At 36.9% G+C, this 24803-nt stretch overlaps 1 protein-coding gene across 7 annotated transcripts in view; it reads right to left on the reverse strand.

Annotated features, from left to right (window-relative positions):
• Positions 1–24803, reverse strand: part of SCAI (suppressor of cancer cell invasion) — a 164629-nt gene that overhangs the window by 20194 nt on the left and 119632 nt on the right. For 4 of the 7 annotated variants that reach the window (XM_077850650.1, XM_077850647.1, XM_077850649.1 and 1 more), the window contains 8 exons: positions 23095–23196; positions 22740–22841; positions 21538–21616; positions 19784–19883; positions 18059–18140; positions 5407–5479; positions 1560–1733; positions 1273–1373 (listed from right to left, as the gene is read on the reverse strand). In XM_077850650.1, the coding sequence (XP_077706776.1) occupies positions 1273–1373; positions 1560–1733; positions 5407–5479; positions 18059–18140; positions 19784–19883; positions 21538–21616; positions 22740–22841; positions 23095–23196 (813 nt within the window). Of the gene's footprint in view, positions 1–1272; positions 1374–1559; positions 1734–4525; positions 4670–5406; positions 5480–18058; positions 18141–19783; positions 19884–21537; positions 21617–22739; positions 22842–23094; positions 23197–24803 lie in introns of those variants that run through there. The other 3 variants (XR_013353767.1, XR_013353766.1, XR_013353765.1) reach the window with 3 other exon arrangements.

Consider the following 24803-nt stretch of genomic DNA (forward strand, 5'->3'; position numbering starts at 1 on the left):
AATAAGACACGAAAAGTTGTTCAATCTAAAAGCAATCTCAGAAATAAAAATCAAAACCACAATGGACATCACTGTATACACATTAGAGTCACACAATATAAAGTAAGACTGCAACAAGTGCTGGTGAGGATTAGAGCAAGAGTAACTCTTACACACCACTAGTGAGTGTAAATTAATATAACCACTTTGTAAAACCTAGGAAAGTTGAAGATGCTTTGATAATCTGACCTCACATTCCATTTTTACATATATTCCCCATAAAAAATTTTATACATGTGTACCACGTAACTGATAGAAGATATCACAGTTGTATTGTTTATAATAATAAAAAACTGAAAATCTAAATCTCCATTATCAGTAGAATGGACAAGGAATTTTTGATAAATAGTCAAACAATGGAAACTTTTTTTTTTTAAAGATTTTATTTATTTGAGAGAGAAAGAGAGCAGGAGCAGGGAGAGGGGCAGAGGAAGAAGTAGGCTCCCCACTGAGCAGGGAGCCTGATGCTGGGCTCCATCCCAGGACCCTGAGATCGTGACCTGAGCCAAAGGTAGATGCTTAACTGCCTGAGCCACCCAGGCACCCTAAACAATGGAATCCTAGAGTGCAGTGAAAACAAATGGATAAAAGCTACAGTTGTCATCAACTTGGCTCAATCTCAGGAATATAATTGTAGGTGGAAAAAAAAAGCAGGCCATAGAAGAATACATATAATATAGATCCATCAACATGTTGCGTAAGAATACAAATACATGTGGCAAAGCTATAAAGAAAATGAACGATAATTATAAAATTCATAATTTTAATTTCATTTGAAAGACAGGATCTGTGAAGGCCTAAAAGGTAATGAAAATGTTCTACTTCTTTTTTTTTTTTTTAAGATTTTATTTATTCATGAGAGATACACACATAGAGAGAGAGGCAGAGACACAGGCAGACGGAGAAGCAGGCTCCATGCAGGGAACCTGACATGGGACTCGATCCTGGATCCCCAGGATCAGGCCCTGGGCTGAAGGCAGCGCTAAACCACTGAGCCACCAGGGCTGCCCAAAAATATTCTACTTCTTAAATTGGGTGTTAAGTATTCAGATATGCCTTGTATGGGTCATCTTTATACATTACATAATCATTTGTAAACACTGTATTGGATCTACTCAAATTTTATTTAATACGGTATATTTAATAAAGTATAATACATGACTCCTAAATACCTATAATGGTAAAATTGGTCTTTTTTTTTTTTTTAATTGGTCTTTAATATTCTTTGCCTACCCGAAAAATCTTGTGCATCCTCATGGTGGCTGAACAAAAGATAAATCTTGTAAGAAGCAAGCGAAGAAACTCATCTCCAAAAAACTGGAGAAATGCTTGATCTGTAAAGAGGAGAAAGATGACAGTAAAAAGATGCTTAACAGAAAAACACATTTCAAAAGGGAAGAAAGTTCAGGAGAACCTTCTCAAGTTTCCTGCCTTCAACAAATACCTTTAAAAATTCAAACAATTTCAACAATATAAAACCATCATCTTATGTTAAGTGTGCAGTTAGATTAGTAGGGTACCTATTGAACGTGAATGGGTCAGTAGCTGGGCAATATCACGGTTGATTTTTCGAAGATATTCTTGACACTTTTCCCAAAGACCTCTGCGCATGCTTGACAATCCAGAGACAAATAGGAAGGCCATTAGAGGATTGTTCAAAAAGAGAGTGAAGAGGCTACCTCGTTGAGATTGATCTGTAATAACAAACATGTTATATATATAGACAACAGTTTTGCAAAAGATAAGAGATGCATTTGAGGAATATTTTTTAAAAATAAAAATGAATAAAATTAAAGCTATACCATTAAACCATAAGCCAATAAAGTAGATTCTGCATGGAACTACAAAAAACATCCCAGGTACAATGCTTTCTTGAACAAACTTAAGACAGAGCTTAGTAAACTTTTTGCTGATCTCACCTACTCCCATAATTTCAGTTATCACTTATATGCCTACTGAGTCCCAGTTCTCTTATCTGCAGCCTAGACTGAGGTATAGAACTGCACTGTCTTACTGCAGCTACTGGACACTTAAATGTAACTGATCCAGGGGCACCTCAGTGGTTCAGTCAGTTAAGTGTCTACCTTTAGCTTAGGTCATGATCCCAGGGTCCTGGGATGGAGCCCCGCATCAGGGCTGCCTGCTCAATGGGAAGCCTGCTTCTCTCTCTCCCTCTTCCTGCTGCTCCCCCTGCTTGTGCTCTCTCTGTGTGTCAAATAATAAAATCTTGGGGATCTTTGAGTGGCTCAGCGGTTTAGCACCTGCCTTCGGCCTGGGGCGTGGTCCTGGAGTCCCAGGATCGAGTCTTGCATCAGACTCCTGCATGGAGCCTGCTTCTCCCTCTGCCTGTGTTTCTGCCTCTCTCTCTCTGTCTCTTATGAATAAATAAATAAAATCTGTAAAAAAAATTAAAAATAAATAAATAAAATTAAATCTTAAAGAAAAAAGTGATTGGTCCAAACTGAGGTGCACTGTGAAATATAAAATACATGTGGGATTTCAAAGCCTCAGGACAAAAAGATATATTAACTTCATCTGTTAAACTTTTTTGTAAAAAAGATTTTATTTATTTATTCATGAGAGACACACACACACAGAGGCACATAGGCAGAGGGAGAAGCAGACTCCCTGTTTGGAGCCTGATGCGCAACTCAATCCCAGGACCCTGGGATCATGACCTGAGCCGAAGACAGATTCTCAACCACTGAGCCACCCAAGTGCCTCACCTGTTAAACTTTTTTAATATGACAACTAGAAAATTTAAAATGACCTGTGACTTATATTACCTTTCTATTGAACAGAATTGCTCTAGACTACAATATTCAATCTAAGTTTCAAAGGTACCTCAAACCCATCATGTCAGAAATTGAAAGCAAATTCTTCCCCCTTTTGTTCTCTACAAATGTGCTTATCCAGTACCAACATTTCTACCAGCATCTTAGCCAGAAATCTGGAAGTCCACCCCTGCCTCCTTCCTCTCCCTTATTCCTTCATATCCAATCCATCACCAAATCCTGTTGGCTCTCTGGGCTTACTATCTTTTGAAGCCACCACAGGTGACCTAGCTCTGGTCACTGCTGCCATCTCCCTATTTCCATCAGTGCTCCTCTTCAAGTCATTCTCCACAAGGATAATGAATGCTCTTCTGTTCACAATCTTTTGATGGCACCCCACTATCCTCCATTGAACTCTCTTCACAAATCCTAAAAGGTTTTTCATGATTCAGTCACACAATCCCACACCCTATCCTTTCACTAGCAGGAAATACTTTAACTTCTCTAAATATTTCATAAACTGGGGCACTTGGCTGGCCCAGTGGGTAAAGCATGTGACTCTTAATCTTGGGGTTGTGAGTCTGAGCCCCATGCTGGATAAAGATTACTTAAAAAGAAAATCATAAAAAAATGTTCCATATACTCTCTCATCACAGAGCTCTTATATCTGGGCTCACATGCTATTACTCTGCTAGAACATGCTTGTTAACCATGTCCCAGCTCCATATAATTCTATATATCCTTCAACTTTATTTTGACATCTTTTTATCCATTTTCTTCACCCGCAAGGGCTGCTTAGGAGGTCCTCTTATGGGCTGCTTGTGCTTCCTCCTATGAAACACTAATAGCACCCACAAGAAATGCCTCCTAGGTTGTCTATCTCTTCAGCTAGACATGTGGCTCTGTGAGGAACATGCTGTATTTGTTCAGTGTTATCTCCAGTGCCCAGCACAGTATCTGATAAGTAAATGCTGTATAAATGTTTGTTGTATAGATGATGTAACTTGTGGTTCAAGGGAGAACTGGAGACTTTAGATACCAGAGGTGCAGGAACCTAATTAGGCCTCCCTCAAATACTTGGATATCTGCTAGTTTTGTGCCCACATGGGCCACATTTAAGGGATTAGAGGTCTAAGATTTCTAGCAAAGAGATATGATACTGGACTAAAAAACATTAAGGACATATATTACAATAACCAGCATTAATAATAATGACCATTTAAAAAAATGATAGCACATACTGAATACTTACTATACACCCAGAATTATTCAACGAGGAGGTACTATTATTTTCTCCATTGGATAGGAAAGAAACTGAGGCACAGAATGGCTACGTAATTTCCCAAGGTCACACAGCTAGTCAGTGCTTGAGTCAGGATTCTAACTCAATCAGTTTGCCTCCAGAGTCTGTGTTTTTAACCCTCTATGCAATAAAGCCTTTTGGAACAAATTATGTTGGTATGAACCCATTAGATCATGCAATTTTAAATAAAGCTGCATCTTGACAAGACAAATTGACAGCAGAAAGTACTCTTCAGTCTTTGGCAGGGGTTAATTTCTCCAGAAATGACAGAAAACAGGTTAATAAAGTCCTCAAAGCAGGAGAATTTTACCGTTGTTTGAAGGTAAGTTCTATCCCTTAGTAATTTGACTTTTGGATACATGAACTTAATATTTCTACATATTTTTCCCTGTTAAGTAGCAAAACTTACCTTAAAACAACGGTGAAAAGTCTCCAGCTTCTCTCAGGCTTTCAAATGCTGACCATCACTTCCTGTGTCAAACTATGTCAGCAGACAGGACTTCTGGCTGGGAAGTAGCAGTAAAATGCCATCTCCCACAGAGAGACACCAGCACTATTCACAGTCAGGGAGATAGTGAAACAGTGACAAGTACTGCTAAGACAGTGTTAAGGTTTGTTTAGTTTTTACCTAGCTTAATGACTGGGAGTTAGAGTTCGATTTTACATGTTGCTTATCAATGACATATTATTAAAGGCAGAGTCTTTCATTTCTCAGCCATCTGAGAAACAGCCGGAACACTGACACACTGTCTCCCTGGCACACTGGAGAGAGGTTCTTTTATTTAAAAACTACAACAAGGTAAAAATATGAATAAAAGAAACCCTTTAAGTTGTGCCAGTAAGGTTATCCTAACACTTAGGCATAGGCTGAGAAGTTTTCTAGAACAGAGTCTTAAAAGATGCCTAAAATATGTAGCCAGAGATACAGGAAATCATGCTATATGAATGACAACAAGCACACCAAAACAAAAACAAAAACAAAACACCTGCAAAACAAATTTTAAAATTCACAAATCATGAGTTCCCCAACTGTAAGAGACCAAAAAATACCTTTTTCCTCAGGGATGATTTATCATTTCTTTTAGAATTATCTCAAGACCTAATGGTAGCACATTAAAGAAATCTAGTTGTTGCAAGACTTCTCGGTTTATTTCAGATTGACACCTGCCACATTAAACACTATAAATCCACATGTGATCATTATAGGTGGGGAGACAAAGATCAGTATTATTTAAAATGTAAACAGTGTTTATTTGCAACCTGTGGATATAACAGGTAATGACAACATACCTTGTAAAGCTTTTGGATATGCTGTAGGAGAAAGCAAGCAGACTAGTGGCTGTCCAAATAAGTTTGTGAAATTCTGTAACATATAAGAATTTAAAACTTTCATTAGATTTGATCAAAGATAGTAATTTTCCAAAGCATGTCATTAGTGTATATAGGGCCTTTTACTCATAACCAGATGCAGAAATATCAGTAACAGGTGAAGAGACTGCCATCCATGTATAATTACCATGCATAATAGACTTTCTTAACATGGTGAAGTTCATGAAAAGTAAACTATTGATTTTAAAATAAAGGCATATATATAGTCGCAATGTTACAGGGAGAGGTCATCTGGCTGTCTGCCAAGAGGCCATCTCATTGGGCAATATACACTAATATTTACTTGGATTTTCCAAGGTCTAGAATCTGGCTCTCAGCCCCACAGGCTCTAAGTCCTGACTTATTGGGGAGTAATCAGAGAAGATTGCAACCATTTCTCACTGTGAATCAAATTAACTGCTCACACAGAATGATGTATAAAACCAGAATGTCAATATGTTAATTTATAGTGAGAATTAAATCTGACACTCAAACTGGAACACTCTGTCTGATTAAGGATTTCCTTTCTCTAAAGGATGTAAAGACACAATATGTTCTTATAGAGAAATCTATTCTAAAGATATCATTACACTAATTTATTAAAATTTGAACCAACCTCAATAAAAATGGCCACAGATATTTTTTTCCTGCAACTGAAAAAAATAATTCTAAAGTTCATATGGAAAAAGTAGATTAGCCAGGAAAACTCTGAAAAAGAAGAACAAAGAGAGGGAACTAGATTCACGAGACACTGAAACATACTTTAAAGCCTCAGTAACTAAAAATATGTGGCACTGGCATTAAGAATAGGCAGAAGACCAATGGAAGAGAACAGAGAGTCCAAAATTAAACCCCAAAACACATAGGACTTAAATGTTAATAATAAAGATGATAGTTCAAATTAGGAAGCAGGAAAATTTGGAGTGAGTGGCTGACTTAGTTGGAAATGCATGCAACTCTTGATCTCAGGGTCTTGAGTTCAAGTCACACATTAGGTGTAGAGATTACTTAAAATAAATGAATAGAATTTTTTAAAAAGTAGGAAAAATTTTTTCCATTGGGAAAAAACTAGATAGCCATCTAGAAAAAAGTTGGCTCCATACTTTGCACCACACACTTGATAATTCCAAATATATCAAAGATTTAAATGTAAAAAAAATTTAAACTATAAAAGTGCTGAAAGAAAATAAGGGTTCTTTGTTTTATTACTTAGAAGATCTTCCTAACTATTATGATTAAAATTAATAAACCCAGGGGTGCCTGGCTGGCTCAGCTGGAAGAGCAAGCAACACTTGATCTTGGGGTCATAAATTCAAGCCCAATGTTTGGGTATAGAGATTGCTAAAAATAAATAAATAAATTTTAAAAAAGAAGATTAATAAGCCCAGTTACAATATCAAAGTCTTGTGCATTGTAAAATACAGCATAAACTAAACCAAAAGTGAAATGAACTGGGGAAAATATCTGCAAGGCACACTACAAAGATTAATATCCTTATTATAGAAAGAGCTTCTCCTAATCCATAAGAAAAAGACTACTCATCCAATAGAAAAATGGGCAGAAGATAACAGGAATTCACAGAAAAGGGAATACAACTGGCTCAAATACATCAAAAGAAGATCAACCTTATTGATAATAAGAGAAATAAAATCAAAGCTACACTACAATATCACTTTTTAACCTGCCAGTTTAGCAAAATTTCCATAAGTTTGGGAATATACATTATTGACAAGAATATGGAGAAACAAATACTCACATGTAGATGATAGGAGTATAAATAGGAACAAATTCTTTAGAAGATAATTTGGCAGTATTTATTAAATGCAAATGCATATTCCATTAACACAGGAATTCTACAACTAAAAATTTATGCTACCAATATATTCTCAAACCTGTGAATAACATTAAGCCCTAAGTTACTCCTTGCAGCACTGTCAGTAAAGACTAGAAACAAGCAAATGACCAGCAACAAGGGATTGGTAAAATGGTAAAATAAATTCTGGCACAACCATACAATGGGATACTATGCAGCTAATTAAAAAAAAAGAACCAAGACGTTCTTTATGAAAGGATATGGAAAGATCTCCAACTTTTATTTTGAGAGAGAGAGAGAGAGCGCACGCGAAAGTAACAAGGGGCTCAGTCTCATGACCCTGAGATCATGACTTGAGGCAAAATCAACAGCTGGCCGCTTAACTGACTGAGCCACCCAGGCACCCCTCCAATATTTCTCATTAAGTAAAAACAAAGTGAGCTACAGAACAGTTGCGTATATAGCATGTTATTACCATTTATATAGCTAAGAAGATTAAAACTATGTATTTATTTTGGCTTATATATACATTTAAAAAAATTTCTAGAAGGATAAACAAGAAACAGTCAACAGTGATTACCCATAAAGAGAGAATAACTGAGTGAATTGAGACTAGGAGGGATAAAGAGATATCATATAAGCCTTTTTCAAAGTTTTGATTTTTTGACTTTGTGAATATAATATTAATATTAAAAAATCAAATAAAGTAAATTAGCAATTTCTTGCAATCAAAGCAAAGAGAGGAAGTTGAATGATATTAAGAAGCATTCTTTAGATAAGGCAGCTTGAGCCATTTATCTACACTGCAAAGATGGCTTTCTGGATCTTTGGCCATGATGCTCTTGCTTTTGGATAACGTTAAAATGCAGATGGCTATTATTTATGTCCCAGGGTCTCCTTTTTCTTTGCTTCCCTTGTTGACCAGCCTTTCTCTTCTTCTTCTTTTTTTTTAAAGTGCGAGTTAGCCTAACAAGCCTGACTGCAATATTTTTGAAAGGCCTGCTTACAAGGTTGGGCTGTAGGCTGGCTTCTAGGGACTTAGATTTGGGGAGGGTTCCCACCATTAGCAGAACTGGTAAGAGTAGCTCACTTGACCTGGACTGTGTAAACAAGATGGTTTATGCTGGGCACTTGCTTTCCTTCTTGGAGAATGGCATGTCAGTATGTGCTCAGCATGGAGCCTGTTTGAGTTTCTCTCTCCCTCTCCCTCTGACCCTCTCCCCATAACTCTCTCTCTATAAAATAAATACATAAATTAAAAACAAAGAATGTGTACTTGCGGCACCTGGGTGGCTTACTTAGTTGGTTAAGCATGCAGCTCTTTTTTGTTTATTAAGATTTTATTTATTTATTCATGAGACACACATACACACACAGAGAGAGAGAGAGAGAGAGAGAGAGAGAGGCAGAGACACAGACAGAGGGAGAAGCAGGCTCCACGCAGGGAGCCTCACGTGGGACTCGATCCCAGGTCTCCAGGATCAGGCCCTGGACTGAAGGTGGTGTTAAACTGCTGAGCCACCTGGGCTGCCCAGCATCCAACTCTTGATTTTGGCTCAGGTCATGATCTCAGGGTTCTAGGATCAAGCCCTGAGTAGGGTTCTGCAAATACTCAGTGGGGAGTCTGCTTGAGGATTCTTTCCTTCTCTCCTCCCCACTTGCTCTCAAATAAATAAATGAATGAATGAATGAATAAATGAATAAATAAATAAATAAATAAATAAATAAATAAATAAATAATAAATAAATTTACTTGAGAGAGAGAAAGCATAAGCAGAAGGGGAGCTGCATAGGGAGAGGGAGAAGCAGGCTCCCCACTGAGTAGGGAGCCTCATGTGGGGCTTGATCCCAGGACCCCAGGATCATGCCCTGAGTCAAAGGCAGACACACAACAAACTGAGCCATCTAGGCATCCATAAATAAATTAAAAATGAAGAAGAATGGGTACTAAATTTTATTAGATTTTACAAAATGACCCCTGAGTTAAGCATGTGATTTTTCTTATTTATCCTATTGGCATAGTATACAATATTGATTGATTTTTCACAAAATTCATGTACAATTCAGATAAATTTTGTTAGATTATCCTATTAATCTATTTGCTAGTCTATCTGCTAGTATTTTATTTTTTTCCAATCTATAATTGATAAACTAATCTGGGGTAGGGTTTTCTTTCGTGTGTTATTTGTGTCTTGAAACAGTCATTATCATAATAATTTCTATCATTTACTGAGTGCTAATGCTACTTTTCAGGGATTATCCTAGGCTTCACAGATCCTAACTTATAATTTTTTAAAAAAGATTTTACTTATTTATTCATGAGAGACGCAGAGAGAGAGAGGCACAGACACATGCAGAGGGAGAAGCAGGCTCTATTCAGGGAACCTGACATGGGACTCCATCCCTGGTCTCCAGGACCACACCCTGGGCTGAAGGTGGCACTAAACCGCTGAGCCATCCAGGCTGCCCCCCTAACTTGTAATGTTAACAATACCATAAAATCTATTTTACAGAGAAAGAAAAAGAGGCACAGGAAAGACCAAGAACATGCTTAAGACTATATAAGGATCTTGTGACCTAACTGATCTATTGAATGGATAGTTCTCATCATCATTGCCTTGGACTTGTGTATTTTATTCTAAAAGTTTAAAAGTATTTACTGGTAAACCCCAAAGGGCTAGCCTTTCTTGTGGGGAGTGGGAAGAGATAATTCTGATCATTTCCCTCTATTTCGTACCTATGATTGGGTTTTTCTGATTTCCTTCTTATAGCCATTAGATATTTTCTCCCAGAAAGTTATCTATTTAACCGATACTTTAAAACACCTTTACAACTTTAAAACAGTACACATTATTCTTTTTAAGGATCTCTTTTCTTCAACAAGTACTGCTTGAATATACTGACTGCTGTTCTAGGTGCTAGGAATATAGCAGTAAACAAAACAGATTTAAAAAGAGAAACACAAAACCTGTTTTTCTGGAGCCGGCATTTAGATGGGGTGGAGGTGGCAGGTAGAGACCCACAGTAAACAAAAAAGTTATGTAATATCATGGAAGGTGACCAGTGCTATATATGGAAAGACGGCACAGAGTATGATTAGTAGCACAGATTTTATAATCAGACTGTTTAAATCCCAACTCAGCCACCTACTAGTTAGTTGTGTGTATGACCTTGGGCAAATTACTTAACCTTTCTAACCCTTGGTTTTCTTATTAGTAAAATGGGAATAATAAAAGTAACACATTGGGTTGCTGAGAATTAAATGTGTTAGTATTTCTAAAGTGCTTAAAATAGTGTATGACACTACATAAAAGCTAAATGTCACGATAATCAAGAAAAAATAAAGAGAGGGGGAGAAAGAATGCAGGGGAGGCATATGATTTTAAATAGGGCAATTAGGGAAGACCCTATTGAGAAGCTTCAACTTTTCAAACACCTGAAGAACAATGTGGGTGTCTTTGGAAGAGGATTCAAGACAGGGGGAAGAGACACAAAGATCCTAAGCAGCAGACTGCCATGTGTGTTAGAGGAACAGCAAGGTCAATGTGGTTGAAGAGAACTGAGTGATATGGTGTCTGGCAAGAGAAAAGATCAGAGATGCTTCTGAGAGTAGGAAGAGGTATGTGAAGGCAGATAATATGAAGTCTTCACTTTGACTAAGAGGAGCCTCTGGAGATTCTGAGTAAAGAAGTGACATGATCTGATTTACAGGAATACTATAGGGGATATCAAGGGCAGAAGGCAGGAAGCTGCTACAGTAATTCAGGGGAGAGACAGTGGTGGCATCGGCCGGGGTGAGGGCAGTGGAGGTAGTAAAATTCTGGATATATCAGTCACAGCCAAGAGGACAGCCTGACATGGATGTGGGTGTGAGGGAAAGAGGAGGCAAGTAATGAAACCAAGGATCTGGGCTAGGAGCAACTATAAAAGTGCATAGTCATTAACTGCTCTGGGGAAAGCTAGAGGAGTAAGAGGTCCAAGAGATTGTGTCTTGGGCATGTGAAATTTGAGATCTCTCTTAAAATTACCAATCAGAGAGATGGAGTAGGTAGGTTATATTCAAGTCTGCAGTAACAGAGAAAGGTCTGGGCTGGAGACAGGTTTGGAAATGGTCAACATAGTGATTGTAATTAAAGTCATGAAACTGAATAAGGGCATCAAGGGAGTGAGTTGTGGCTGGAAAAGACAGAAGCCAGGGCCACTCCCATGACAGGAAGTCACAGAGACATGGAAACAGCGTGGAAGAAACAGAGGAAATAAGCTGACTCCAAACCTCTTTTGCTCTTTTGAGGCAATCAAACAAGCTGAATTTAGGTTTTAAAGATTTTATGCAGAGAAGAGGACACAAGTGAGAGCTCAGAGTCTGCTTCAGATGGGAGTCTGATAGGAAACCAGTGCTGATAAATTAGAGTCCCAAAGGGCTACACCTTCGTGTAAGGATGAACCAAAACTTTTCACCTTCCTTCCCCCATGACCACTTCTCAAGAGGCCTGCAAGGAAAATGTTCTCAGTATACTGAACAGAGCAGAGACAAACAGGTGCCTATATACCTGAGGATTGTAATTATCACCTACCCCCCTTGCATTTTTTTTTTTTTAAGATTTTATTTATTTGTTCATGAGAGACACAGAGAGGCAGAGACATAGGCAGGGGAGAAGCAGGCTCCCTATAGGGAGCATGATGTGGGACTCAATCTTGGAGTTCTGGGATCACACCCTGAGCCAAAGGCAGATGCTGAATCAATGAGCCACCCAGGTGCCCCCATTCTTGCATGCTTGCAGCCCAAATTCATACTGTGTAAGTAACCCTAAAAACATGGTAATGTCTCTAGGTGTCTAGCCAGAACAGATACATAATTTCTCTGAATGAAAGTATCTTCATTCTAGGGCTCAGTGAATTTCCCACAAATAGTTTCGAGGATGAAGAGAAGAAATTTGTCAAAGGTCATCAGGCATCCAAGAATACAAAAATACGGGCAGCTCTGGTGGCTCAGCAGTTTAGCGCCTCCTTCAGCCGAGGGCATGATCCTGGAGACCGGGGATCAAGTCCCACATCAGGCTCCCTGCATGGAGCCTGCTTCTTCCTCTGCCTGTGTCTCTGCCTCTCTCTCTGTGTCTCTCATGAATAAATAATAAAGTCTTAAAAAAAAAAAAGAATACAAAAATACCAAAGGGGAGGAAAAATTACCAAAGGGTGTCTTTCAGCAGCAAAAGTAGATTTTAGGTATAAGAATTATCAGATAGATAATAAATAATAAAATGAGTATCCTTATTAAGTTGAGAGAAAAAAAGAACAAACAAAAGAAAAGAGGAAATTATAAAAAGGGTAATGGGTTATTTTAAAAAGAACCAAATAGAACTTCTAGAAATAAAACCCAATCAATATAAAACTTAACAGATGGGTTTAAAAGCAAATTAATCATAGTTAAAGAAAGAATTTGTGAACTGAACGATCAGAACAAATTATCCAAATCTCAACCAAATACACAAAAAAGTAAGAAAATGTAGAAGAGAAGTCAAGAGATATGCAAGACACAGTGAGAATGCTGTGCTAATAAATACACACATATAGGGATGCCTGGGTAGCTCAGTGGTTGAGCACCTGCCTTCAGCCCAGGGCATGATCCTGGAGTTCCAGGATCGAGTCCCACGTCAGGCTCCCTGCATGGAGCCTGCTTCTCTCTGCCTATGTCTCTGCATCTCTTTCTTTCTGTGTCTCTCATGAATAAATAAATAAAATCTTAAAAATATATATATACACATATAATTAGTTCCAGAAGGGAATGAGAGAGAAGCCGGGTACAGCCAATATTTGTAGAGATAATGGTTGAGAACTTCCCAGCAATTATGAAAAAAATCCAATGTACCAATTAAAAAAAATCCAACAAATCACAATAGGTTAAATATAAAGAAACAAAATGTAGATATATCACAGTGTAAGTACAGAACACCAAAAATAAAAGAGAGAGAGAGAGAGAGAGAGTCTTTCAAAGAAGAAAAAAAGAAAAGGAATGAGCGCAGATGACTGGTAGAAGAGCTCTAAGATGCTCTGCTTAGGAAGGAAGGTGAATGGACTGTGGCAATCTGCAGCCATCAATCAAATACTTTAGGATGGGGCCGTTTACACAAAAATCACTGCTGTGACAAATGCATTAAGTCAAGTTCAGTGGCAGAGATCCAGCTCTATCACAAATATTTAAATACTCAAAGGATTTTCTTCTTCCAAAGAAAAGAAAGCAGAACTAAAAGATATGTTGCCCAAAATGGTTGAGGGATTTACTTTACCCCCACTAGTACTACATAACTACAGATAAAGCCCCTTCAACTTGCCCATTCCCTAACGACAATTTGAGAGCCAAAGTGTGGGCCATAGAGTGTTACACAGATCTTGGTATTTCAATCATTCATTCTCCTCTGAAATGAGGCTCAGACTAGCATGCAAAACCCCTCTTTTGCTTAGCATGGAGAGAGCATGGGCATTGGAATAAGAAAGGCGGCTAGAATCAATTAGGCAAAATACTTAACCTCCATAGGCAAAGTTTCCTCATCTACAAAATAAAGATAATAGTGCATATCTTCATTTAATCATCGAACATATATTACTAAGAATATTTTAAGCATAAGGCAATGAAGACATAAAGATACATGTATATACAAACATAAACACACATACCAACTTTAGGAAAAACAAAGCATGGTGTTGATTGTCAGATCCTTACATTCCAAGCAGAATAGTTGAGTCTGTTCTGGTGATTATGACCAGACTGTGAAGAAAGACCTGAAGATATTGACATCAGAGATTACCCAGCTAAGTGTTCCAGCTAAATCATCACATGAGCGTCTCAGTGTAACAAGCCCTATCCACAACCTCAGAGATTCCGATCATTGTGCTAGCTTCCATTCTTAAATCTGAGCAGACAAGTAAACATTATGATACCCTGAGTTAAGTCTCTCATGTGAAATATATAGACAAAACCAAAGAGAAACAAATCAACATAGAAAAAAAAGATACCATACGGGGAGGATTTTCAAAGGTAAGAGAAGAGATTTCAACCAAGATAAAAACTAAGATGATTGTGTCTGTGTATGCACATATATCTTTTTTTTTAATTTTTTTAAATTTTTATTTATTTATGATAGTCACACACACACACAGAGAGAGGCAGAGACACAGGCAGAGGGAGAAGCAGGCTCCATGCACCGGGAGCCCGACGTGGGATTCGATCCCAGGTCTCCAGGATCGCGCCCTGGGCCAAAGGCAGGCGCTAAACCGCTGTGCCACCCAGGGATCCCACATAGATCTTATATATATACACACACACACAGACATACACATATCTTATGAAAGAAACCTCCAGAAAGTAAATGAGAAATCTCACAGGTTAGAAGATAAAGGCAAAGTAATTTCCTCAAGAGCAAAAAGGAGAAGGAAAATAAAGGGCCAGAAAATCAGAGGAGTCCAATATAGGAGTGACAGGAAGTCTCTGGGATAGAATAGAGGGGATGTGGAGAGGAAGTCAGTGAACAACTCAAGAAGACAGGTGGAGTTTCCATGTTGCAAGGACTGATGAAGTACACACCAAACAGCACAAAAAAAGTAAACCCACACTGGGGAATCTTGTTTAAGAAACTGAAAAACACTAGGGCTCAAAGTGATGATTCTATATGTTTCCTGAATTTCCAGACACTGAAAACAGGTCACATAAAAGAATCCAAGATGAGAATGCTTTTCTTCTTCTTAGGAAATACTGGAGGCTAGAAAGTAATACAACAAACCTTTCCTAATTCTGAGAGGAAATAATTTCTAACCTCTACCAAAACCATCATTCAACCATGGGTGTAAATTAAAGAACAACTAAAGGAGTGCAAGACCTCAACTATTTTTTTTTTTTTTTGACCTCAACTATTTTACCTACTGTTCACCCTTTCTAGGAAGCTGCTCATGGGGATGCTGCACCAAAATGAGAGAGTAAATGAAATGAGAGTCCAAGACGAAGACATGGGATTTGAGAAACAGAAAAGATGAAGACTTCCCAGGATAATAATGAAATGAGGTTCTGGGATGAGGGATCTGCAGAGGGCACCAGTTCAGAGGTATTGGATGGTGGGGGGCGGGATCCGGCACGAAGACAAAATTAAGAGACAGATTCATCCGAACAACCTAAAAGAGGATGTAGGTAGCTGGTGAGCAGATTGGGGCTGAATGAGTGTGACATTCAGACAAATACAAGGAACAATGTTACATAATTATTTGTTCCAGGAAAAGCAGGAAGTTGCACAGGAAAGAAAAAGTTTATATGGCTTGGTTGTTAAATGCATTTTCTACTTCTCATAATATAAGGACTAAGTATTCAGTGAATCAAAATCATGATAGAAGTTGAGGTAGAAGGTATAACTGTGAGCTGGGGATAGGAAGAGGAAAGAGCTGAATTTGTCTTCCAGATTGGGATGTCAGGACATAATGCCAAAAACTGGCAAATTAAGAAATATCAACACGAGCATGTTATTTAGACAAATGATGGTTAAATACCAAATCATCAGCTACGAAAGATATAACTGGTGGCCCCTGGGAGAAGGCAAATGGGGACAGGGCAGGAGAGCAGGAACTGCCATTTTTGGTAACACATGGGGTAACTTGCTGACTCAGGGGTCCCCACCTTGACACAGACTAGAATTGCACCAACACCACAGGACCCACCAAGTCAACCGACGCAGAATCACAGGAGTTGGGGTCCAGGACAGATGGTTTTGAGAAGGACTTGAATGTTTTTGATACACAGAAAGAGTTGAGTACTACAGCTTTAAACTATATGCATGAGTTATTCCCATAAAAATAAAGAAACAATATTTAAATAAAGAAATATACATGAAATGTTGGTATCTATATGAAGAAATATTAGCAAACATGTTCAGGAAACATTTATAGTAGAGTTGGCACTCAAGAAATAATACATCAGTCACAGAGTTCTTTTTCATTAGAAATGTGCAAAATGGTAATTTAAGACTTTTCACATATGCTTTGTTGGAAAAGTAAATATCAGACACCTTCACTATGTTAACACAGAGAAATGCATACTAGATTTAGAGGCACTGAATAGTACTAATTTTTAAAAAGACCAAATTGGTCTGTGCCATGCTCTGATTTGCAGATAAGTATGTTCTGGACAATTTAATTTTTGAAAGGAGTGATATGGCATGGGCCATCAAAAGCAAACAAATGAAACTTTCTATTAGTGCACTGTTATCCTGGGTGTCAGAATATTGAAATTTTCAATTAAATCACGATATATTGTTAGGTAAATACATTTCCAGTTATGCACAATGGTGTTTTTAAAAAATCAGGGTGCAGTACTCATTCTCTATCCAAACAGCACTTTAGAAATAGCAGGCACATACAATGAATGATATTCCTGAGATTATAAAAAGTGATATCAAATATTATCCAATCAAATGGAGAGAAATTAATAGACTGCTAAAATACTCTAAATGCATGCTAGATCATATTCAGTAATACACTTGACCTGGCACATCAACATACTCTGTTACATTAAACTGTAGCAAATGATTCATTTTCATTGATATCAAGGCACAGAATGCTTCTTTTGAATTTTGTGAAGATACAAAATATTGGACTCTTCTGATTGTATAGGTTTAAATAAGTTAGCAAATAAAGCTTTCCTTTCCTTCAGCAACTTCCCACCCCCTCAAAAAGATTAAAAGCAACAACACAGACATGATTTAAGAAAGTATATAGTAATTTTCCTAAAATCAAAAGTTGTAATGTCAAACCTGACAAAAGTGGGTAGCAGGATATATGCTGAAAAATTTAAAATAGGATGGATGCTCTTGAAATTCAGACACTAACTCTAAAAAGTGAAACTAAACATAAGAATTAGATGGAAAACATATGCTTGGGGTCATCTCTTGGTTAGCAGACATTTATTTCCGTTGTTCTCCTGAAATAAATCTAGTATTTGCTTCTCCATTTAATTACATGAACACCCACAACAGAAATAGTTTTAATTGGCAGATCTGTGTTCATGGCATATTTTTGAACATATCATTAACTAATGAAATATTGTAACCACATATAAAGATTCTGTTTTCATTTTCCTGTAAATTAGTTTGAATTCTAATATCCAATTTTAAAGTGTTTCACTATGGGTAGTTTTTACATAGTCATTAAAAAACACTGCTTCTATAGCAAAATATAAAACAAAGGCTTTTACTTTAAAACCCTGTTACTTATTTCAGCAATCAGGGCCATCTTTTCTTACTTACTGTCACAAAATTTAAAAAAAAAAATCTAAAACCATTTATGTTGATATGCAGATTGTAACAGTGTAAGATGGGATAGAGAATTCATTCAAACTCCAGCCGTTCAGGTGTAAAAGAGGAAAGGGTTGAAAACTAGAAAATAAAATTTGCCTATATACTCCTACCTCTATAAAAGAAAATTACTCTGGGTTATATAACAAAAATAAACCTCCCACCAGAGATCTTGGAAATCTTGAATTTTTTTTTTTCTGCAGAAGAATTTATAATTTTCCACTGAGTGTCCATTCATTCGTTTTCTTCTTGTCTCTATTCATAGCACCAGATCCTGACTAGCATGCACAACCTCAAAAGAAAAGAAACACTAAATACAAACTGAGTAAAATTTTTAAAAGATAAAGCAAAATAAAAAGGCTTGTGTTAAGACTGCTTACCTCGAGGTGGTGCCATAATGTCTAACACGCACAATGGTGCTTGGAGAACTTACCTTGTATGCAACGCTGTTGGATGAATCCACAATAATAAACAGGGGCTTCCTTGTGAAAGGGTAGAGGTCTCCGGGATGAAGGCTGGGGAAACAATAATGGTAATGATGATTAACTGTGCAACTACTGGCCAAGTCTTAGAAATCTTACTCCTCAGTATGGTCTGCCCAGATCTCATCATCATAGCACTGAGCAGAAAACAAAGATGAACTCAACCAAAGACAAAATATGTCTATCTTGACTGGGATAGATAAGTTAGCAGTTTTAGCTAGGGAAATATTCAGAGCAAATTATTATTCAGGAATATTCAAGATGAAGAGAAGTCTACAGATTTAAAGATGGACCAAACATACAATAGAAAAACATCATAAGTCAGCACATAGGTGCGTCTTTAGAATCTAAAAACTCTAAGAAAATGTTCTGAGAATACGATAAGAGAACACAACCAGATTTGTACTGCAGTCAATCTTTTAAAATCTTGATCTATTTTAAAGATTTTTATTTATTTTTTAAAAAGATTTTATTTATTCATGAGACACACAGAGAAAGAGGCAGAGACATAGGCAGAGGGAGAAGCAGGCTCCCTGTAGGGAGCTCGATACAGGATTCAATCCTAGGACCCCGGGATCACACCCTGAGCCAAAGGCAGACACTCAACCACTGAGCCACCCAGGTGTCCCAAAGATTTTAATATGTCAAGCTACAACTTAATATTGCAGATACTAAGTAGGGGATCCCCTTTTACTATTTATTATGCTTCCTCTGTACATTTGCATCAGAATCTGCTGGGGTGCTTATTAAACATATAGATTCCCTGGCCCAAGAAAGACCCACTGGACCCAAAGTCCAGTAACATACATTTGAGAGCCACTGCTTAAAAAGGTCACAGTTTTAGTGGGCATCCTCTCTTTCCCATGGTTTACTGGACAACGTATGTATAAAAATATTAATGTAAATGTAAATATATAAAATGATGTGTCAATAAGCAACATCATCAAACCTCAGTATCTTTCAGATATAATTTTCTTGAATATAAATCATTTACGACCAAGGTCAATGACAGCACCAATATATGGCTTGGAGAACTGTTAGTTATTATACACATAATTTGAAATATCTCCCTCTCTGCCTTTCTTTCCTCATTCTTTAATATGAACAGTTAACATTTTTATATAAAGTGCTATCAGAAATGTAGTTTCAAATAAGTCCAGTCCCCTTTATAACCAGATGGTGATCCCTCAGCTAGAGAGATTGCAGAGCCAATAATGGTCCAAGCAGTGAATGTGTTGTATTTAGGAAAAGAGCAAACTTACACAGATGAAATTTACTTGAAATCATACAATTAAGTTCACTTATACTATATCAAACCAAAAGAACCTTCTATTTAAAAGCTTGTATTGATGTTAACATGTATCACGTCCTGACATATTATTTATGTATATATGTACAGTCTTTCAACTTGTAATTCTGCTCACTGACATATCCCCAATGATTGAATAGTGCCTGACATATAATACTCAGTGAAAATTTAAAAAATAAACATCAGTCAAAAATTCTAATTTCCTAGGACAGTCAGAGACTAAAATATTACTGGAATCCAAATAAGGGTTATTAATGGTAGTCTGAGGGAATATTTCCAGTACTAGAAAAAAATTCCCCATTTTAGTTAATATTTTCTAAGACACAACTATAATTTTTATAATAGGGAGAGACACCGGAATACATACCAGTGCATTTCCTTGTGGGACTGATTTCGTTTGTGGATGGCATCTCCATTTATAATATCCCGATTACTATTAGTAAGTACCCCTCCAAAATCATAAGGACCTATAAAAACAAAGGGAAGAATTCTAGACTTCAGTTGGAGAATAACACTGATCTGACACTCAAATACAAAGGTCTTATACGAGTCTCTCGATACAAACGGAAGACAATAACAAAACATTTTAATCATTTTAAAATTTAACATTTTAGTTTAATGCGGTATTTAAATGATTTCAGCATGTTGCCTGTTTCAACATTCAAAAAAATCATTTAAGTATTCATCAGTTTTTCAAACAGAATATAATGAGAAACAAAACAAGAATCTACTACACCCCATTTTTCTGGGTGCAGAAAAGGGATGGAGGTCTGGGAAGTTCAAAATGATCTTTACATTTCAAGCAAAGTTAAATCTCACATTCAACCAAATTATCTAAGTAAGAAAGTTGCAGAATGAAGTCCTAATCATTTCTTAAATATAATTTTAAGTGAGCCACTAATTATAAAATTTGAGAAAATTTTGAATGGGTTTTGAAAATTGTCATTGATAAAAACTTTATTTAAAGAAAAGAAATGTCAAATTTCAGTGTGTGATAAAAATCTGTTATTGTCATTAATTATGTCAGCCACTGTAGTTCCAGTTTTGAAGTTAGCCTTTCCTATGGTCACATTGGTTAGCTGAACTCTTGTCTAAATGGAACAGTAACTGTGGGATGTTAGGAATCATCTCTCTCAAAGGACCATTTAGTTAGTACCTACTGTACTCTGAAACAGTAAAATAAGAGGTCAATATTTTAATAGGGGCCCAGTTTCTAGCACATGTTATAAAACATGGAAATAATCATTTATAAATAAAACTTACTAACTTCATTACAAAAAAATTTAAAGCAGTATTTATGATTGTGTCACTTTCAACACTGTCATATTTCATCCTGTAAGATCACTGCCATGAAAAGACTCTGAGATTTATTTTGTTTTGTTTTCATTTTAACACTTAAAAAGAATCTATACGTCATGCAAGGAAGATGGCAGGGACATGCATTGTATAAAGGAATGCAAATTTCAACAAACAGATGAAGAGGAAAATGTTAAGGATGTTAAGAAAAAAATTTTTTTGTCCAAAGATTTAATTGCCTAATTTACATCCAAGTTACTCATCTATTCTGACAATTTCATATATTCTGGACTCATATATTCTGGATAGTTTTAAGTTTTGACTCTGAAACAGCATCCCATTATTCTTCAGGTTGAATCCATAAAAACCAAAAAAGGACAGAAAACAAAATCATGAGGACTTGAACTTTCACAGTTATAAAAGTGCACTAATTTCTACAAAGACTTTCAGCCACAATGAAGCCACTGACCAGATTCCCTGATGTCCTAAAGGCCCAGAAAAACTCAATGATGTGAAGTAGAACATTAGGCATGGTTATTCCATATATATTTAAATAATATATATGTGCCTTTGGCAGACTTGATAGTGAGGCATGCATTTAGTATGCAAATTTGCTGATGATCTGTGGACTTCAAAGTATAATATTTCAACAAATGAAATAGACTGGGGTATCCACAAGATTGTCAATTCAACAAAGAGACCAGGTTTCAATTTGGAAGCCTCTTTGGAAAGCTTGGGATGGTCTGTGGGCTATGGGCCGTGGTCTTGTAGAAAATAAAGAGAATTCAAGCCCTGCTCACGACAGGGAGCATTCCTTTATTGTACCTTCACTATCAGAACGACCTGTGGGGAAAACACCAGTGGCTGACAGGTAAATCAGAAGCACACTATTGGCAGGCAGCTCCTGAAATTAAAGAAAATCACATATACAAAACAACAAACAGTTTTATTTAAAGTTCCTGACATTTTAAAGTTGTAGGGACAAAAAGAACCTAATTCAATATATTACTCTTCTCCAAGAGAACCACCACTCTTACAGGTTCCAACTTATAACTGCTTACACAACAAAGAGACATTATGAATCTATACTATTACCAAAGTTTTGAAGATATTATTTCAAAAACCTCATCAGTTAGAGAATGTTCTCTGCAAACCCTGAAATGGAGAAGTAAGGATTCTGACTATAGATCTAAATCTTTTTTTTTTTTTTTTTTTTTTTTTTAAATTTATGATAGTCACACACAGAGAGAGAGAGAGGCAAAGACACAGGCAAAGGGAGAAGCAGGCTCCATGCACCGGGAGCCCGACGTGGGATTCGATCCCGGGTCTCCAGGATCGCGCCCTGGGCCAAAGGCAGGCGCCAAACCGCTGCGCCACCCAGGGATCCCTGACTATAGATCTAAAGGACAAACTCCTGCCTGTGGCTTTCTCTACATAAATGCTGGGAGGAATTTTCTACTTTTCATAATTCTTTCAGATGACCACAAGGCTCCACAGAGCTGTCTGAACATATAACATGCCTGTGCAATCTGACTGTTATGCCTAAAGTAGTTTAGTAATAAAAACCTGGAGAAAGAAGAATGATAATTAATCACTATTCTCGTTAATGGTAAGGAGCAGTTATAACATTGTAAGCAATTTCCATTTCAAAATAGCTGTGATCAGATATTCTTTTTTAAATTTTTTTTTTTTTTTTTTTTTTTTTTTTTTTTTTTTATTTATGATAGTCACAGAGAGAGAGAGAGAGAGAGAGGCAGAGACACAGGCAGAGGAAGAAGCAGGCTCCATGCACCGGGAGCCCGATGTGGGATCCGATCCCGGGTCTCCAGGATCGCGCCCTGGGCCAAAGGCAGGCGCCAAACTGCTGCGCCACCCAGGGATCCCTGTGATCAGATATTCTGAATGCAGTTTTCAATTTCATATTTTATCTAAATTCTTGATTTAAAGATTCAAAGAAAAGAGTGACTCTCAGATTCTATTTAGAGCACATTTTCCCCACATAATAAAAATTATCAGATCATATATACCTTAAAAGATGCTGCTAAGAATGTGTATAGTTGACTGAAGGTTGGTTTGTAGAGCAGATATTTGTGGGGGTTTTCTCGTCTGGTAGGTTTATCAGCTGATTCCTATATTATACACAGAAAACAAGACACATACAAGCTGTATTTCACAGATGAATTATCAATGGCTGTTTTTACTATCCTCTTCATCAAATAGCTTTTTAAAAATTCCATGTTACTTTTATTGTGCTTATCTCTCTTGTGTTTCATCAAGAGAATTCTTTATTCACATGTGTAGCATTTGTTGTATAATAGCATTCCATGAGGAGCAGAAGCAGGAACAGTGTTACCAAAATCGCAAATGTAGAGAGAAGATCACCTGCATTCCTGGTTTATTCATCTGGGAAGCTAGATTCATTGGCTCCCTTTCCAGGGCTTGTAACATCCGGAACATGTCCACAGTTAGTTCGCTAAACTTAACCTGGAAGACCAAAGAAAACAAACGTCCCCATTAATGCAGTACACAGACTTAGAAATCTCTGACTGTAATATTACCCCTGACACTCATGTGTATTTAATGATATTAATTTACCCCCCCCCAGTGTTTTATTAGAAAAAACTTCCAAAGACAATTAATTGTATGGTAATACTCAATACTCATCATCTAGATCCTATACCATTAACATTTTCTGTATACAGCTTTATCTGTATTTCTCTATCTATTTTTATTTCTGCCAATCCATCAACTTCCTCAGGTATTTTTAAAAACATGAAAAGTAGTCATCTTAACAAAAAGACCTATATTAGGTCCTTCAAAACATGCTAACTTTTGGCAAAACAGCCTAATGGAACAGGCTATGGCCTATATTTCAGAACCTCTTCAATACATTTTCTCTATCTGATATTAAAGCTGCATCCTTTTCCATTATGAATAATACTTCTATAGAACTTCAGGCAGGCAGTGTCTTTTTTTTTAATTTTTTAAAATTTTATTTTATTATTATTTTTAAAAGATTTTATTTATTTATTTGAGAAAAGGGGAGAGAGAGAGAGGGAGAAAGAGCATAAGCAGGGGGAGTGGCAAAGGGAGAAGAAGCAGACTCCCCACTGAGCAAGGAGCCTGATGTGGGGCTCAATCCCAGGACCTCAGGATCATGACCTGAGCTAAAGGCAGACACTTAACCCATTGAGCCATCCAGGCACCCCCAAAATTTTTTATTAAATCTTTAATCCAAATCACCTATTTCACTCATCCTATCATTCTCTCCCTTGGAAACCATCAGTTTGTTCTCTATAGTTAAGAGTCTGTTTCTTGGTTTGCCTCTCTCTTTTTTTCCCTGTGTTCATTTGCTTTATTTCTTAAATTCTATATATAAGTGAAATTGTATGGTATTTGTTCTTCTCTGACTTACTTTGCCTAGCATTATGCTCTCTAGTTCTTTTCATGTTGTTGCAAATGGCAAGATTTCATTTCTTTTTATGGCTGAATAATATTCCATTATACACACACAGATACACACACACCCTCTTCTTTATCCATTCATCTATTAATGGAAACTTGGGCTGCTTCCACAGTTTGCCTATTCCAAATAATGCTACAATAAACATAGGGGTGCATGCATCCCTTTGAATATGTGTTCTTGTATTTTAGGGGTAAATACCCAGTAGGGCAATTACTAGATCATAGGGTAGTTCTAGATTTTTAACTTTTTGAGGAACCTCCATACTGTTTTCCACAGTGGATGCCTAAGTTTGCATTCCTACTGTGTAAGAGGGCTCCTTTTTCTCTACATCCTCACCAACATTTGTTGTTTCTTGTGTTTTTTATTTTATTCTGACTGATGTGTGAGGATATCTCATTTTGGTTTTGATTTACATTTTCCTGATGATGAGTGATGCTGAGAATCTTTCCATGTGTCTGTTGGGTATCTGTAGGTCTCCCCTGGAGATTTGTCTGTTCGTGTCTTCTGCTCATAAGCAAGCAATGTTTTAATTTAAATTAATTTTGCAAATTAATGGCTTTAAAAGCCAAAATTGGAGAAGTACTAGAAAAAGTTATGAACAATAACAACAACAACAAAAAAAGGT

This window comes from Canis aureus, chromosome 16 (assembly GCF_053574225.1).
Source record: "Canis aureus isolate CA01 chromosome 16, VMU_Caureus_v.1.0, whole genome shotgun sequence".
NCBI lineage: Eukaryota > Metazoa > Chordata > Mammalia > Carnivora > Canidae > Canis > Canis aureus.